General features: G+C 33.4%; 1 protein-coding gene across 1 annotated transcript in view; it reads left to right on the top strand.

Moving 5' to 3' along the window:
• N (neurogenic locus Notch protein) overlaps positions 1-18,769 on the top strand; it is a 121,599-nt gene that overhangs the window by 86,690 nt on the left and 16,140 nt on the right. Inside the window, exon 8 of the mRNA XM_066403795.1 lies at positions 2,538-2,720. Within this exon, the coding sequence (XP_066259892.1) occupies positions 2,538-2,720 (183 nt within the window). The remainder of the gene's footprint in view (positions 1-2,537; positions 2,721-18,769) is intronic.

The following is an 18,769-nucleotide window of genomic DNA, read 5'->3' as shown; positions in this document are numbered from 1 at the left end:
GTGCGCAAGACTTCAAACAGACATTCTTTCCTGATATGGTACTTCACTGCCTTCAATTCGGCTAAGGAAATATTGCTTCTAATACACTTCTTCAGATTTTTGTCATAAAATAGACGACTCTGTTCTAAGACCTTTAGAATCTGAACCAATCATCATTCGTGGAGCCCTACAGTTACTACGAAGCCTATATTTCCATTAAACCAACCAGATGAAATACCTAGTGTTGCCTACCGTTAAAAACTCTCATCAAGCCCACATAGCTAATGTGAGATTAATGGTGATTCGAGAACTGATTTGTTTTTAAGTTAAAAAATAAGAAAGTTACTGTGTAACTCAAGGTATTTGTTATTAGAGAATGCTCTTTTATTAACAAATTGAACATTTGTTTTCAAACGGTTCATTTTTTTTCTTATTTATGTACTTTAAATAACACAGCATTGGCAGTGAATAGGCACTTAAAGCAAGACCACGAACTACCCGTATCCGTCCAAAATGACATAGTGTCAGACGTAAATCCAATTTTACGTTTACGTTGAACGTAACGATTCGAGCACGCACATTCCCTGGGTAGACCCTAGATTCTTAATATGCTAATCGAGTAATTCCACATTTAAAGGACAAAAAATGTCAAATAGTCATCCGATTAGAAACATTGATTGCTTGTTAAACCAATGTCGGTGCTGAAAGTGTGTTCTTCAAATGTGTTTCCAAGTTATTCTTCAAGTATTTCTTTTGAAACTGAAATCCACAAAATATAGAGTTCGTCAAAATGCCTGAAGGATTCGCTTATAGGAACATTTACACCAAGGAGTAACGCTAAAACATATAATATGTCGAATATAAGTATCTTGATACGTGTAGCTTTACTTTAACTCTATTTTACACAACTGTTCAAGTCGAACGTAAGAAGGATCCTTCTGCGCTTACGGTAGTCAGGTACGTTTCCGTTTATGATGTGCTTTAAGTATCTAATATTAAAATTTTCAACGTTACAGTTTGAAACGACGTGCGTTTAATTTGTTACAGATTATAATTAAAGCACTACAGTTAGTTCAAATAAAAATCTCTCTGTCTGTCTTATGTCGGACAGTCTGGAATAATGTCGATAAAATCTCACTTTAGCATTAAAACGGAACCCTCGACCCATGATGTTTAAAATCAGATCTGTTCGACACCTTTATGAGTAATAATTACATTGCATTCTCCCACCATCTTCTGAGTGTTCGTTAGACCTGCGAGTTTCGATGCAATGAATCCCATCGTGTTGTAATGACGACAGTACACATCCAAAAAGACAAATGGATTATTCAACATGAAGAATCATTTTCGACACATCATTCGGTGACTGACAAGATGAGCCCGAGACAGCAGACACTTAGTCCGCCTTATTATTAGCGACACCGACACTTGAACGCAATTAGCGGGCTCACCTCTGACCAGTCCTGAGATATTAGCTGAAAAGGCGCGAGGGCGTACCCATTGGTATTGAAATTCAATAGGAAACGCAAATGTTTGTGCCTTGGAGACTCTTTCTTGAGCTAATGGAATCGTGACGACAACGTTATGTCAAACAACGCCCCCGTACAATTGGAGGACGTTATTGTTTGACAGTCGCCATTGCATCGCTTTGCATACTTGTGGGACTGCAAATCTGGTGATAATTATTTAAGTTCCCATCGAAATCAACATATTTCTGACCAGTTTTTGCTTTAAATCGAAAGCTCAAAGAACTACCTCTGAAGGTTCGTCAATGGTTTGTTCTGTATTCGTGGGAAATTATTTTTTTTCACTTTGACCCCGTTTGCTCTGGCTAATTGACAACCGATTGCCAATTTCCAATAAACACATCGACCTGGGAGACCTGAAGATCAATTATCTTGACTACCAGACTCGTTTAACTACTTAACTAATTATTACTTAATTTAATCGGGAATATTCTCGTTAATGGAACGATACCAAACTTTATTAATAATATTATTGAACTAGAGGACCACTTAAGTAAACCGTAATTTATGTACCGCCACTTGTTACAGAAGCACTAAATAACAATAAGTTTATTGTAGAAAGTCTTAATTTTGACCTGCTAATTAGCGTCCAGCTGCTTAAAGTGTACAATGTACGAGTAACTGTTTCTCATGACAATCTGTTACCACACAAAGAGCGTATTCAAAAGAGGGTACACGTATTAATATTATGACGTGTCAAAGGTATTGTCGAATGTCCTGACATTAATAATAGTACCGTTGTCTTTTATCTGGGACTTTCGTAATGGGACCTAAAAACTATATCAAGTCTAATGAGTATTCTCCAGTCTTTCAAAACCTTATTTACTTTAAGATTCTCCAGTTTAATGCGTGAATAATTCTTCTATTCACGGTAAAAGACAATCATTTGAATAACAAAAAATCGATTATGTTTGGTTTAAGGTCGACAACATCAACTGCATCTCAAAGATTCTCTGTTCTAAGCCCTCGCTCACGATCTTAGGCTATCGAACTTTCCATTGTGAACTAACAAACCTTTGTATTTTATTTTAGGTTCGCCTTGCGAACATGATGGAATATGCGTAAATACTCCCGGATCCTTTGCTTGTAACTGTACCCAGGGTTTCACAGGACCCAGATGCGAAACTAATGTCAACGAGTGCGAGTCCCATCCATGTCACAACGATGGATCATGCCTGGACGATCCCGGGACGTTCAGATGCGTCTGCATGCCCGGTAAGTGTCTGTAAAACATTTTAAAAGTCGTTAAACGGATGCTCATTTTACTCTGCTGACAATAATGGGTTTAAAGAAATTCTCGATTAATTTGCAGAATTCGAGTGAACGATCGTACAAATATTTTCCACTAACGATCAGCTTAAACGCCATCGAAACAGGCTTCTCTAGATTTCTGAATTTGGTAAAGCATTCACGTTGCACTCGGGCGAGTTTTGTACCGGGATGTTTCGAAAAGTTGGACAGGCGGATTAAATGCCATTGACATCTCTTTAAGTCATGAATAATATGATGATAATGATGCTGATGAAGGGTAACGACACTGACAGAAGCTGTTGCGATGCTTGCAAAAGGACTTAGATTGCCTTGCTTTATGTAAAGCCCGAAGTAAATATCCATTGAATTGATTTTTATGGAGAGTACCATTTATTCAAATAAATTCGATGTTCTAATAATCTCGATTCTCGTCAAAATGTAACTGCTGTTTATATACTCAGAGCGCAAAGTGTTAAGTTGTGGCTCGAGGAGAAAAAATAAATATAAGAGTATTTCTTGAAACCGATAAGACTATGCTTGAGCTGCACGTATGATTGTTTCTACAATCAAATAAATATTAGAAAAAGGCATCTGATGTTAATTTGAGTTTCTAACTAGACAAATCATAATTTAACCAATTACATATTAATATATTGAAAATTCCCATTACTACAAGTTATTCTGTTAAACAGGTTTACAGCATACATAATAGCTTTTCCGTATACTGTTTGGTGACGCCTTTCCCATGCGACATTCAAAAAAAGGTTTTTACATGTACAGGGTCATTGGCCACCTAAAGATCTTTCTTTCAATTTGAAAAAAAAAAGTGGTTTATTGAATTGTTTTGATCCCATCAACTTGGGGCACCTCATTGTAAAAATATTTTACAAACACCTTGTAGATAGAGAAACACTGATATACAGGGTGTTAAAAAAGAATGTAAGATGTTTAAAGAGGTAATAGTATGGACCAAAATAAACAGAAAAGTCTTAGTAAATGTGGATCCGCAGAGTAACGGTTTCGGAGATATGGAAGGTTATTCTTTTTTGGGACGTTTATTTGCAATTATTTATTATTTATTTATCATGTACAAACAAATAAAAGAAGTTTTTAGCAAAAACAAAAAATAAAGTTACATAAGATGTTTAAAGTGCCCTCCTTCCATTCCTAAGCAGGCACGACATCTTTGTTAGAAGGATATTTAGCTCTTTTTAAAACCCTCTCATTGGTTCCGATTTTTGACATTTTTTATTAATTCGTAGCTGCATCTGTTTAAAGCTGTTTAAGGAGTACCATAAACTAATGTTTCCAAATATACCCAAAAAATAAATCTAGAGGGTTTAAATCAGGCAATCTTGCGCAGGCTACAATACGGGTTTGTTCCTTCCTATATGTTTACGTGGAAAAATTTGATGTAAATACTCTCTAACGGCAATCGAAAAATGAGCTAGAGCACCATCATATCGGAATCACATTTGTTAGTCAAAAAGAAGGTTAGCCAAAAGATAACCCAATGTGTTCTGCAGAAAGTTTAGGTAAGCAATATCTATTAATCGGTTCGATAAAACAACAACACCTAGGAACCAATCTCCTACAATACCTATTCAAATGTTACAAAAAAAACGTGTCTAATATCCAGATTCCATTGTAGCAAGGGGATTTTCGTTGGTTCAAATATACGTATTGTGAAAATTAATAAATAACCTTATTTTGTGTGAACCCGGCTTCATCAGTAAAAGGAATATTGGCAAGAAAACGGGAGTGTTCAAACATCATTGCGTAGAAACCAGCGGTAAAAAATTAAACGTGCTTGATGGTCAAGTAGGTTTAAGGCGTGTATTCGTTGTACATGGTACGGATAAAGCAGCTGTTTGTGGAGGATTTTCCAAACAATGGGAGTACCAACTCCTACCTGAGCTGATATCTTCGGCCCACTCGTCCCCGGATTATACTCTATCCGTGCTAGAATTTCTTCTTCTGCTCTAAAAGTAAATACCGATCTTGATCTTCCGGATAAATACCATTGTTTGCTCAATGAACTGGTATCACACAACATTTGGTGAATTCTTCCAAACAAATGATGTAAAGGAATCTGGCGATTTGGATAAGCCTCGGTATAAAGATGTTCGCGCTTCAGTGGCAATGCCGTTAGCGCCACCATACATGAAGTGCATGTCGGTTAATTCTGCGTTACAATAAACAGCAAACTATCGCAAGTTATTGCAAAATTTTAAAAAAGCAGTAAAAAAGAATAACTTTTGTTTGTCTTTACATAATAAATAATAAATAATTACAAATGTTTCAAGAAAGAGTAACTTTCTAAGTTTCCGAAACCATCACTTTGCGGACCCATGTTCAATAATTTTTTTAGATTTATTTTGATCCATACTATTACTACTATAAATATTTTACACCCTTTTTTAACACCCTGTAGATTTTATAGACTAAAATTTTGAGAAATACTCATTAGTAAAAATGTCATAGTTCTATTTTCATTAGCAACTGAGATTGGAGCGTGTTTGGATTTTTGACAACTTAAAAAAATGATTATGTGTAACTCTGTTATTTAATAAAACATTGCAATTTTATTAGCCGTTCCATAAGGTACATTTTTGAGAACACACAGTGACGTTCTTATATTTTTTATGATGTTGCCTTTGGGCGTCCTGGGTTTTGGACATTCCTATCCAAATAATCCAAGTATGTTCACCTTATATGTACTTCTTTTACCCTTTTGTTTACTTTCTTTGGATATATTCATTTGTTCCAAAATAAAAGGGATATCTAATTTGAAAAGGCACGTCTGCTTATCTCAAAATAGAGTGTGGAGTGAATTAAACATCAATAAATAAACACCTGAATATTAAATAAACGGCACGTCTCAAAAGCAAACTAATCCCTAGCAACACCGCTCGTTAAGCAAGAAAAGTAAAATTCCTTGTCAAATCACTATTAGGGGCTTTTTTGAAAGCGAGAGTAAATTGCACAGAGCTGTCACGAAATTAATTTTTAAGGTAACAATCTTACCTTTTTTAGGTTCACACATGTTAATTATCATTTATTAAAAAGGTCTAATTCTGATGTGTCATATAAAATGGCGCTTTTTGTATGGGAGACAATTTTTTTTCAATTTTGACAAATAAAGTGACAGTTTTGATATTCGAAACGGAGATTAATTTAATTTAATTTCGTAACTAGTTGCGAAGTAAAGCAGATAAGTACCTTCATTTCATAATACAACTAAAAAATTAGACAGGAATAATAATACAGTACAATCCGTTTATAATGAACTTGAGGGGACCGAGAGATTTAGTTTATTATATCCGAGTGTCTATCTTATAAGAATCAAACAAATTACATACATAACTTTAAAAAAATGCGTTTTAATGCCTAATTGAACAAAAATTTAAAAAATGTTTACATTATTCATAATTATTTCTCAAGGAAATCGGTTATTTTCCTTTGAATAAAGATTTTTTTAATGTAAATCTTCTGCAAATGCAGTTCAATTTTATATAATTTAGAAAAAAACTCATTGCTGTCCTCTTGCTGAAGGAAATATTGTTGTAAAGTGTGTACACAATTAAGAGCCTCTTTTGTAGTAACAACAGTTTCTCCTTCAGTATCACCATCTTCAATATCTTCGGTTGTTTCTTCTTGAAGTTCTTGATTTACTAAGTCTGTATCAGCTAATTGTTCTCTTACAACAACATTTTTATCAAAATCATCAAAATTCACTGAGTTCATAAATCTGTTTTCTCTTATTAATTGAGCCAATGGAATATCACCCTCTGGATCAAATTCCATATTAGAAGATATTGTTTTTGATAAGCCGGAATGGCGAAAACAATTACTGATAGTTTGCGTAGAAACTTCATCCCACGCTAGGCTTAATAAATTTATAGCATCTAAAATAGTAACACTTTTGATGTTAATATTATCCTGAGTCTCCAAGAGTTTCATCAACGTTTGTTTTCTGTAAATTTGCTTTAAATTCAAAATTACACCCTGGTCCATGGGCTGCAAAACTGACGTCACATTGGGTGGAAAAAAAAGCTTTATGTTATGCAGTTTAACGTCCGGATGGGCTGGACAGTTATCAACTAACCAAAATATTTTTGTTTTTTCTTTAAGAAGTTCTTGGTCCCATTTTTTAAAATAATCTGTAAAAATTGACGACGTCATCCATGCCTTGTCGTTCCAATAATAGTCAATAGGAAGACTATTAATGTTTTTAAAACACCTAGGATTTTGAAATTTTCCTAAAATACCGAAAATCAAATTCTTAATACAACTCAAAATAAAAATGTTAACATTTTTCACTTACCTATAATTTAATTACTTATATTTAGACATTTTTCCTCCACTACAACTTTCACCTTTTAACTTATGTGTTTTATTCGGCAACATTTTATAAAAAATCCCTGTTTCGTCGGCGTTAAATATATTTTCTTCTGTATAATCATTACTTATCAAAGGCCAAACACGAACCAGCCCCTCATCTGTAATATTTTTATCTACTGAGGCCGACTCGCCACATATTTTTCCAAACACAATGTTATGCCTTTTTTTAAAACGATCAAGCCATCCAGAGCTGCATTTGAAGTCATCACCAATCATTTTTCCAAATTCCTCTGCCTTCATTTGTAACATTGGTCCACTTATTGGGAAATTATTCGCTCTTTTTTGTTGAAACCACTTAAATAATATTTCGTCAACCCGGGAGTGTAAAGGCAAACGCATTTTTTTCTTTTGGTCATTAGTTTTCCAATCATTTTTAATTTTATCACGATTTTTCCAAATATTTGACACTGTGGACTTTTTTAATCCCATTTTTGAACACACGAATGATTGAGACAATCCTTTCTCAATATCATTTATAATTGTTAGTTTTTCGTGTAACGTAAATGCCCGTTTTATACTTTTAGCCATTTTTAAAAAAATTTAAAAACAAATAAGGCGTACCGGATAACATACACAGATCAACTATAAAAGGCGAGCTGGAATAAAATTTTGCTTACGCATGCATCAGAAACGGTCGTACCGGGGAACTCCCGAATAAACCTCGGTTATGATAGACGAAATAAACAATTTTGGTTCGCTATAAGCGAGAGTCTATTACAAACAAGTCCATCTTGTCCGAGGGTTTTACTTATGATTTTATATATGGTTAATTTGGGACTTGAAAATCAGTTCATTACATGCGAGTTCATTATAAATGGATTATACTGTATTTGTATTTTTACAGACAGATGGTGTAGTTTTAATTTATCCAAATCTGTCTTTTTCTTATGATTTTTACAATGTACGGCAAAGAAAAAAAAACTTGTATGAAACTTATTAGGAAATACTACTTTATGTAACTCGTATCATACTTTGTAAGACTACACTTCGCTTCTTACACGAAATCATGCATTTCCTAACTGATTACACAAATAGGTATTTTTCCCAATTTTAACAAAACAAAATAAAATCGTTTTAACTACACTTAGTCGTTACGAAATACACTTATCAATAAATGTTTTAAAAAATCATAAAAATTTGGATTTAGGTTTAGGATATTAGAATTTATTAATTATATTATTAATGAATCGTCCTACTACTCATCAGAAACATCTGAACTTTTTTTTAAGATCGTCATAAACCCCTCCTTCTTTGCTTCTAATACCAGCGTCCCAGTTGTACGTGGAAATTCTCATAATCACTGAGCTATTTACTTGAAATTGATTGATGCAGTAGATTTATTTTTTTAATAAACGCTGAACTTCCCTTGATCCCTATTTCAGTGAAAAGAACTCACCATTTATGATTTGTAAGATTTACGATATGACTATTATGATCACTGTTTTATTCCCAATATTGTTAATTACTATGGTCCTTTCATAGTTTAATATTCCGTTTATAGTTCTAGGGTTTGTCAAATCTGCGAATCTTTGAATAAAACCTGTCAGATGATTTTTGTATTTTATCACTTTTAATAAGACGCCTTACTACTATAGCCATCAAGACTATTACAGTTGATAGAAACACTTTCAAAACTTCATTTGTTCGCTCCTGACGAGTGAAATCTCATTCACAATATTGGTAAAATGTCGCAAATTTTCATTATATTTACGAGTAATTACATATTTCGTGGTCTGTTGGGTCAGTTAATAGAATTATTTTCATGTTAATTACCCATAAGGTTCGTTTTATATTATATTATCCCATATCGATTTATGGTCATCAAACAGAGTATTCTGCGTCACACAAATATCTAAAGTTAGAATATGGTCGAAGAAAAAATATTATTTATAAATTTTGAGAAAAGTATGGCTTTTAGCACTTGTAAGGAAAACAACTATTTCAATACTAAGTAATCACGAAAAGGGATCAGATAAACCCTACAGTTTGTTCTACTTTCATATTTCCAAACACTTGAATTCAATCGTAAAGAGGACTTTTCTATAAGAATAGATACATACATATGTGTAGAACGATATTAGTCAACGTTTTCTATCTATATGTACAACTCGAGAACAATTCGCATCTGTTGATTGCCTTTTGAGGTGTTTTGTCCTGATTTGTAGGGATCCTTGCTGGTATGATTCAGTAACTCTTGCATCTGTAGTTAATTTTTGTAGATATAGATGAGTTGCGTTGAATATAAAAAAAATCTACCTACCTGCGCTTCCGCTGTAGCCAGAAAGTAATCTTGATCCCCTCAATGAAATACTAGTGTGGTCACAGATGACCTCACCAAAATATACTCCATAATTAGTAAATATAGTGAGGGTCCAAAATCGGAATTCAGGCTCATTCTGAGAAAAACAATTGAATATATTTTCATAAATTCAGAATAATTTGGCCGTAGACAAACATTTATAATTTACTAACTTCGACTGATGTAAACAGTGGCGACTTCACTATTCTCGCACCACCTGGGCTGGGTATAGTTCCGTCTCGATAATGTGGTATTAGCCATGTAGAATTATTGGGAAGTTTTGTCTTAAACGAGACTGGTTGGATTGTTCTGCCAGGGATTTCTATTTTATACTCGTTGAAGTTAGTTCGGAATTTGAGGGGTACTGTTAAATGATCATTTTTTAGTTGTTTGTTTTTTAGGTCTATGGTTCGATTTAGTTTCCTCATATCTTTAATTCCTAGTATACCATCATAATAATCATGGAAGGGGTACAGAATGAACTTGATTGGTTTTGAAATACCATAACAAGAAAAGGGGGAAATTGTTGCTTTCGATGTAGTTTTTCTTGTTCCTGCGCAAGTGTGTAAGGTATTGACATAAGGGACGATCGGTTCTGAGTAGAGCATTTCTACAATTGAAGAGTGTTGTGTGAGTGAAGTGTGAGTCTGTATCTATTAATAGACGTATTTGGTTTGGAAGTTCAATGAAGGATAATTGATTTACTTGGAAAGTATTGAGATTTATCGTTTGTTCGAATTGGAGGCCGTCATATGAAATTTTTCCACTTGGTCATTAGCGGTTCTAGATTACTCACTCTCGTTATCTTGGAAATATCCTTCGTCATCAGGGTATTTCTTACCATTGGGGTATTTAAAGTACTCGTCTGTAGAATTTGATTGTGTATCAAAAGGAGCTTCGTTATCTTGGTCGTTTTCCACATGAGTTAGCTCTCTGAATGTAAAGTTAGGTTTCTTTATAAACGACTGATTCGGGTTCGCTTAAGATGCATTTTGGGGATATCTTGTTTGGCCAAAATTTCTATGTGAAGGGGGAATGGTGTTGACACTGGACATAGGTTGAGGCATCTGAGTCTTGGGGCTCTGACTGGGCATGACTCTTTGGTTAGAGCAAGATGGTTGATTGAAAGGTTGTCTGAATAAATTTGGGGTTTGATAGTGGATTTTAAATTGCGGTCTTGTATTGTGAGGGGAAATAAATGTAGGAGGTCTAGTCCCGTTGAATCTAGGAACGTTTGTTTGAAATTCAATCGGTTGTTTTGGTTTGTTTTGATTTTGAAGATAATTATTTTTTAAATTACTTGGACTTGTTAGAATTTCATAATTATTAATTATTTCTATTGCATGATCTAAATTCTGGGGATTCTGAACGATTAATAATGTTCGCAAGTCACTTGAAATATTGGCGAGTAAATTCTGTGTAGCTGTAGGCTCGTTTTGCGAAATTAAAATTGTTAGTGCTTCCATGTTATTGATTTCCGTATATAGTTTTGTATTAATTTGAGTTACTAATGCTTTTAATTTTAGTACACAGTCTTGGGTTGATTTATTTTTCCTTGTGAGAAATATCAATTGTTGCCGGAGATTTGTTCTTGTGAGAGAGTCGCTGAATTTTTGTCTAAGTTCCTTTTTAATATCACTCCAATTTTGCAAATCTGGACGCGTTAAGAAGAAATCTTCAGCCTTACCTATAATCTTAGATTTAATAACTAAATCAACATATTCTTGCTGTGAGGGATCTGCATTATAATAGCGTTTATGAAATGTGTCGATTTGATTGACAAAAGTCTCTAATTTTGAGGGTGTTCCGTCAAATGTTTTCAATAAAATGACGGTCAAACGTAACGCGTCAGCTATATTACTTAAATTAACACTGTTCCTGGTACTATAGCTATTTGTATTAGTAGGAAATTCTAGATTTTCTTGAGTTTCACTAGTATTTAGGTTACTTTGAGTTCCTTTACTTCTTTTATGTGTAATTGATTTGGGGTATGTTATGTCACTTAACTGTGGATTTCTGGAATTTTTTCATATAGTTCGGTAATGTCACTACACCTATTGGTTTGTCTTGATAGATTAGATTTTATGCTTAATTAACAGGCTATACAACTATAAGAGAACAAATCGAAACTTACAGTAAATCTTGCCTCAAGTCTTTTTTCTGTATCGAACGATTTTGATGAAAAAGAGTTGCACTGTCCAAAGCACCAATAATCGCTCGTAGTGGACGCTAGCTATACCAATTCGTCCTGCTGGAATTCGTCTTGAACGCCAGGAGTTATAAGAACTTCGATGTTGCTATTCTGATCCTTTCTAAACTGTTAACACAGGAAAACACTGCCACAGGTATCACTAATCCCGAAGTCAGAAGAATGAGTGATTCAACTTCACGATTTTTCCTGATCGATCACTTGTAGACAGTTTTCCGAAAGGATCCTATCGACTACGCCAGTTTCGTCTCGGACTTGAGATTTTTAGTTTTTAAAAATTTTTCTTTTGAAAGTTTAAGCATCTACATCAAAGTCAACTTATTAACTAACTGCATTACGACACTCCTAGCTTTTTATAATAAAATAATGCCGTTTCTACTCTTGGTTTCATGTTCTGTCTATCGTCACGTACACTGTGCATATCACATAGGTAATGCAATATTTCTAGGGGTAAATGAACATATAACTGTATCAGGTAAAAAGAATGATTCATAATAATAGCAGTACAGTAAATTCTTTTGGCGTATAATAAACTCTTTTAAGATTTCTTAGTAGGTTCCTTAGCAAACAAGACTAACACATAAAAAAACATTGAAACTATTACGTTCGGAATTAAAAAGTCACTCCACTTACTTTATATTTATACTACTATAATATATATACAAAGTATACAAAGTAAACATATATACTTTGTATATAAGTTATATATATTCTTTCGTCTGAGATTGAAAAATTTTAAGGTCTAAAATGGAAATCTAAATAAATGGCTCATGTTGATCATCTGACATGCATATAAAGGGCACTTATCAAATCATAAGCGAAATTATCTATTAATGAAGGTCATTAATGAATAATTTCGTATACATTCAAGGAATGTGTTAATACTTAGTCGACAGAAAAACGTGTAAATAACAAAATCGTATAGACTTCATTGCGGGCAACTTGATTTCGGAATTCTAAGGGTAGTTAAAACGCTGTTGACGAGGGCCATTTGCAACTGTTCGGCAATAAAGCGAAGAAGTAAGTACCACCTTCGCGTTCTAAGAGATAATAACGTGATGTGTTATTGTTGGGCTGATTTATAGCTTTTTTATGATGTTCAAACCCCAGTTCTTCATTAATGTGTGTTTATATGCTTACGGTTCCTTTATGGTTGTAAGTAATAAAATGTTGCAGTAACTTCTGAAAGTTGGATTGACAATATAATTACTCACACTTAAAGTGGTATGCATTGTCGTATGTTGTATAGATATGTACTGTCGTTCAATGAGAGGACTCTGGAAGCGAAGCAGAAGGCAGATATTTCTCGAGGGCGACAATACTTCGTGCTCGAATTACGTATACGAATTTTTCTACTATCATTCAAATAAATGTTCAGTTAGACGAAGTGATTTTCATTTATTCGGATAACTACAAATCGTAATCTAACGATTAAACATATTAGTATACAAACTTCCTTTACCTTTAATTTTTCTGCTCAATACGGTTTTACCACTTTCAGCGGAGTCAATAATTGTGTAAGTGTTGGGATTTATGCTGAGTAACATACTACCTATCAAATACCTTTAAATTGTATGTGTGCCATTTTTGTTTCCAATTCCAATCAATTGCTCAACAGTTGCACAACTATTACTTCTGCCAAATGCGACCATTAATTCATCCCGATGCGCAACCACCTCAGGGAATTTTTATAGAGGTTTAACTCGCAGGAGAGCCGGTTACAAAACAAGAACTCGGTAACTTATACAATATTCAGCTTTCTCCAAACCTTGTAGAGGCGATAACATTATGATTGAGCACGGTAGTGGGATTTCAACTCATGATTGAAATGGTTTAATGTCGCTTACTCAATATCACTCTCGATATCCAGTGAATTCGTATTCCAGTTTGATGCGATTGGGTAAAGTATTCGATTGATTCTGATTTGATGAAAATTCACAACTTTGCTAACGATTCTATATCAATATTACACAATAAAAGTCATTTATTTATTTGCTTCTTAGTTTGTTTATTTTGTATGACTTTGTTTCATTATGTGTCCCATTTTCAACAATAATATACAGAGACTTTAAAAAGGCATTAAAGGTCACCCTTATTCACAGAAGAGTACTCTGAGATGATAAAATGATATCAATCCATTTGAGCCGGAATCCCCATTTAAATCATGAAATTTATAACAATAATATTCTAATTCAATAATATACAGGTTGTCCGATGGGTCCAAGGTCATGTCATAAATTCTAGGGATTATAGAGAAAGCTAAAATAATGCTAGTATTCATTTAAAAAAAGGTCTTAGCGGCCTTTGTTACTAAGGTATTCGCTCTCAAAGTAAGAAGTTAAAGAAAGTATTTCTACTGTAACTTTCAAACAATTTTTATGATAGCACTGAAAGTTGGGTGATTTAAATAACTCATAGTCGTGCTTATTTGCATACGTAAAAAAATGTTTCATATGTCTTCCTTATACAAGGAAAGTCAAAATTTCTCATTTAGATTCCTTCATTTTTTTAGTGAGTTGAAGAAATCAATATTTTTTCATAATTTTCCTTAAAAAAATGATGTACCTTGCTTTAATCGACATCTTGTACTGTTTTTGAGAAAATCGTATTTTATTGTCAACATGAACCATACATGTCAACAATTTCTTCGTCAATCCGCTAAAAAACATAAATGTATTTAAATGAGAAATTTTGACTTCCCTTGTATAAGGAAGATGTATGAAACATCTGTTTGCATGTGAAAATAATCACGATTATAAGTTATTTAAACCGTCCAATTTTCATTGTTATGAAAATTGTTTGAAAGTTACAGCGAAAATACTTTTTTTAACTTCTTACTTTAACAGCGAATAACTTGGTAACAAAAGCCTATAGAATTTTTTTTATATGAAATACTGGCATTATTCTAGCTTTCTCTAAAATCTTTAGAATTTATGACGTGACCTTTCCGAATATCCTGTATATTGAGTTATTTAGCTCACTTTTATGCAACAGACTTCTAAAGGGGTTTAAGACTAGCATATAACATAGCTTTGACTGAAACATAAACTCAGAAGAATGCTTTCCTGCTACTACACGAGACAACAAATTATCTAATTATGCAATTATTTTTTATGTAAATAAATGATGAGTATTAAATTAATTATGGGTCAGCCTGGCCAACAATGACAATATACAGATCTGAATTCCATAAGCTCAAAATTGAGGGAACATGACAAAGACAGCATTTTTGTTCTATTTATATATTATTGCCGAGAACATGCAATAAACATGAACGTAATTTAGTTTTAATCTCACTATATACCACAACACCGGTATATCTGTCTAGTATTCCATAACCATGATAATACTTTTTTTAAAACCACTGCACCAATGAATTGCCATTCGCAAGTCCCGCTTTAATTCCTTCATCAAAATTGCAGTGTAAAATGTTTATCTTGAACGTTTATGAGAGTACCTAAACAAAAATTCAATATTTACACAGCGATTGATTCGATGACACAAGAGATTATTATTCCGCAATTTTTTATCTATAAAAGTGATTAATGTTGCCAGGAAGCAAACTGCACATAAATGATGAATAATACTAAAAGAGAGAATAAACACCTTCGGGCGTGATATCATAACAATCAATTAAAACCGAACCAACATCCACAAAGGAAGTGAAAGGTAATATCTTACATACCACCTACTTGTTGAGAGCAACCTGTTCTTAAAAAGTATTATCTGTCTGATTGGTTTGTCGTTTTAATTAGTTGATTCAATCCATGCAATGTGATATGAGCGTTATGATCTCCCTTAAATAAAAGAATTTTGCCCCAAGATGGCAATGTAAAATCTGGGTCATACTGGGGAACTTATTGATAACCTTATAATTTCTACAGGGATAACGGCACCTAAGCTAAAAAAAAAACCAATCCTCCAAGTATTTCGTAACAAGTATTCATAAACATTCATCAAATTCTCCTAAAAACTCCTTATTAAAATAAACTGGGTCACTTACTCCAGTTGTTCTTTTTTAACAATCCTTTGTGAGATTTCTTGCAACACAACACACCTGACATCTTTAACTGATGATGATACAGCAGACTACCGAATTGCAACATTTTGAGTAAATTGGCGTAAGATGTTGGTACCGGTTCGGTTAAGCCCTCGACACCCTCGGGGCTCTGGAATCTTGGAATATTTTTTCCCCAATTCAGGTTATAGCATAAGGTTGATTACAAATGTGCCTTTATTACCATGATCGAACACTTCATTTCGTTGTGTTGGCGATCAGCATTCAAGGCATTTAACGTGGGTGTTGGGGGCATGGCATTACATGAGTTAGCTATATATCTTCATAGCCTTACGATAACGTAGTGTATTCACTCGATTACCAAATTATTGTCTACTTTGTTGAAAGAGGATATCAGCAATTTAAACAACATTTTTGCTAGGTATAAGTTCAACGAAGAATTCATTTCTTAGCCGAAACTATCAGCATAGTATTACGGGCGGTTAGTGAAAGAGTACATCTTGCAATGTCGTAGTGACTTTTCCTAAAGCCAACCAAAACCCAACTTAGGCGTGGTCTACTTATGAAAGAGCGAGTCTTTCTTATGGTGCACATCGCATATTTCATGGGAACCGTTAGCAAATTTCAGATGCAACTTGGTTATTTATGGTCGTCTCTACGGGTATTCCGGAAATAATTCGTCGAAAATCGAATTTCGCAGTTCCAAAATGTAATGAAGGAGAAGTATAGTACCCCTATCCTTTTCTTATCCATAGACATGAGAATGGCAAACGTTATGTCATCGGGTTAATGAGGTAGACAATGAATGTTTGATATCTGTTTGTACATCCTGAACGTTAGCAATCAAGAATTAAAGGTAATTCATTACTTGTCAAGCTTGTCAAATAACCATATAGTAATTCAAGTTGATTTTAATTGGTTTTCCAAATTAGAGGTAAGTGTTTGGTAGAAAATAAAGGCTATTATTAGTTTGCTTAATTTTTCTGAGTTTTGAAGCGTTTGAAAGTACATCGCAGCTATAAATCCGCAATTAATTTGTTATTAATGATGTAGGTTAGTATTCTGCAAGTTAGTTCAGCTTAGGTAAACCAGATAAAAATCACGATTACCGATAAGTTATTTTTGACAGCAGTCTGGACTACTTATTTGCACACAGGGTAAAAGAACAATATGTCCGCCAAAGGCAATCTGTGTCTATCCAACATATTACCGCACTGGGTGAACACTAGTGTTAATGTTTGAACGCCATAATTTGACGCCAGTTATTTGACGGTATGCCATAAAATTGTGACATTGTTGACACTTGTCAAAAACTATCAGACAAAATTAATTTGTTTTTGTTTTTTTTTTCATATAAAATTGACAGTTGTAAAGTTCAAAATCACGACTGAGCACTGGCGTCTTTTAGACACATTTTTTAAACAGTTTGATAGGTCATTTGACAAATGAATTTGAAAATTTTAAAATTTCGATGGTTTCCAAAAGTTTTGTAGTTCTAGGAAATACAATTTTTTGAATAGAGATTTTTCTGTTCATTTGCATGATTTTGCTCAATTTCACTGTCTTATAAAATATGAAAATAGTCAGGTATCAGTCTATTTGGAATTTCATTCATACGAATTAGAATTTTTTATTGTGGCAAAGAGTGTTATCAGTATCAATTGCCTGTTAACTTAGTTTTAACCAGTATTATATTCTTAATGTAGAAATCCGCTCTTAGAAAATGGTATAAGCCAGAACCATGCAATATTGGAAATTTATTAAGTAGTATTCGACTTTCAAATTCATATGTTACAAGTTCTCCCATGTTATTAAAAGCATAAAACATAAAAAATACAAGACCGGTTAAATTAAGACAATGTGAGCAATTTAATATTAATAGAATCCTTCATCCTTTTTTTCATTGTAGAAAAATCTACTGGGTGTTATTGTTTTGTAGTTATCATAGAACTATTTAAGAAAAATTAAATTCAAAACGCGACTTCGAAAACGAACGAAATCGTTTTTCGCTTGTATCTGAGGAAGTGTTTGGAATTTTTTCTATCTCAAAGCAGATTCTAAACGACCACTTAATTATGCAAATTTGCATTTAATTAACCGATCGTGTATTTTTTGTGGTCTAGAAGATTTCGATATATTACCAGTTTGTAACACCCTATATATGTTATTCCAATTTATTAAAAAACTTAAGCCGCTATGGAATGTAGATGTTTTTCCCTATAATAATTAATGAACAATGATAGTTGCAAAATTTGACAAATGTGTGGGAAAAGAAATTGAGCTAAAATGTCAACTTTTTAAAAGTATGTACCAAATTTCTAATCTCACTGTTTGAATCAAACTCAGGGTTGAGAAATTTACTGTATAAATGGTTTTATACACGACTTGTGTATTATATGTATAAAAACATACCATACAACACCGCTGTTTTCTTGGGAGTTTCCTTTGTTTTAAACTCATAAATAATTAATTGGTGCAGACTTGGAGTACACTAGCACAAACTTCAGTAATTTGAACTTTTCACATTTGGAATTTATGTTTTTATAACAAGTGTTTGTCTTTCTTTTCTTAAATTTCGCTACAATTTCCAATATTTAAAAGCAACACGATCATCACCTTGTTTGAACAACTCCAGACACAGCTCCTACAGCCCAAAGCAAAAGCCATTTTCATGTCCAAACAGCCGATTTAACTCTTCGTACATTATTCAAACCTTTCGTATTATTATCAAATTTAATTCAAGAGTAGAAAACACGTAAGCTGAACGCCATTGCAGAAAATCACCAAACCAATCTGGGATGTAAAACGATGCAAAATATACCATTAATATGCAAGCGAGTACGAGCTGACCGAGCCTCCTCATATTATCGAGCCGACAGTAATTGAAAATAATCTTTTTGTAATGACTATCTTTCTTGCAAGTGGAAAAGTCATTGCCTCTTATGTTTGTTTGTTTCAGTCAGGGTTATAGAGTTCCAAGTTCAAATCAGGTTATAATGTTAATAATTCTGCATTTTCTGCCATATTATTAAAAAAATAATCGCATTCAGTTGTGTGCTAACCAAGACTTTTGAAATTCCCAG

This window comes from Euwallacea similis, chromosome 31, assembly GCF_039881205.1.
Source record: "Euwallacea similis isolate ESF13 chromosome 31, ESF131.1, whole genome shotgun sequence".
In the NCBI taxonomy this organism is placed as follows: Eukaryota; Metazoa; Arthropoda; class Insecta; order Coleoptera; family Curculionidae; genus Euwallacea; species Euwallacea similis.
Note: the sequence above shows the minus strand (reverse complement) of the source record. Positions and strands in the feature narration are given on the sequence as shown.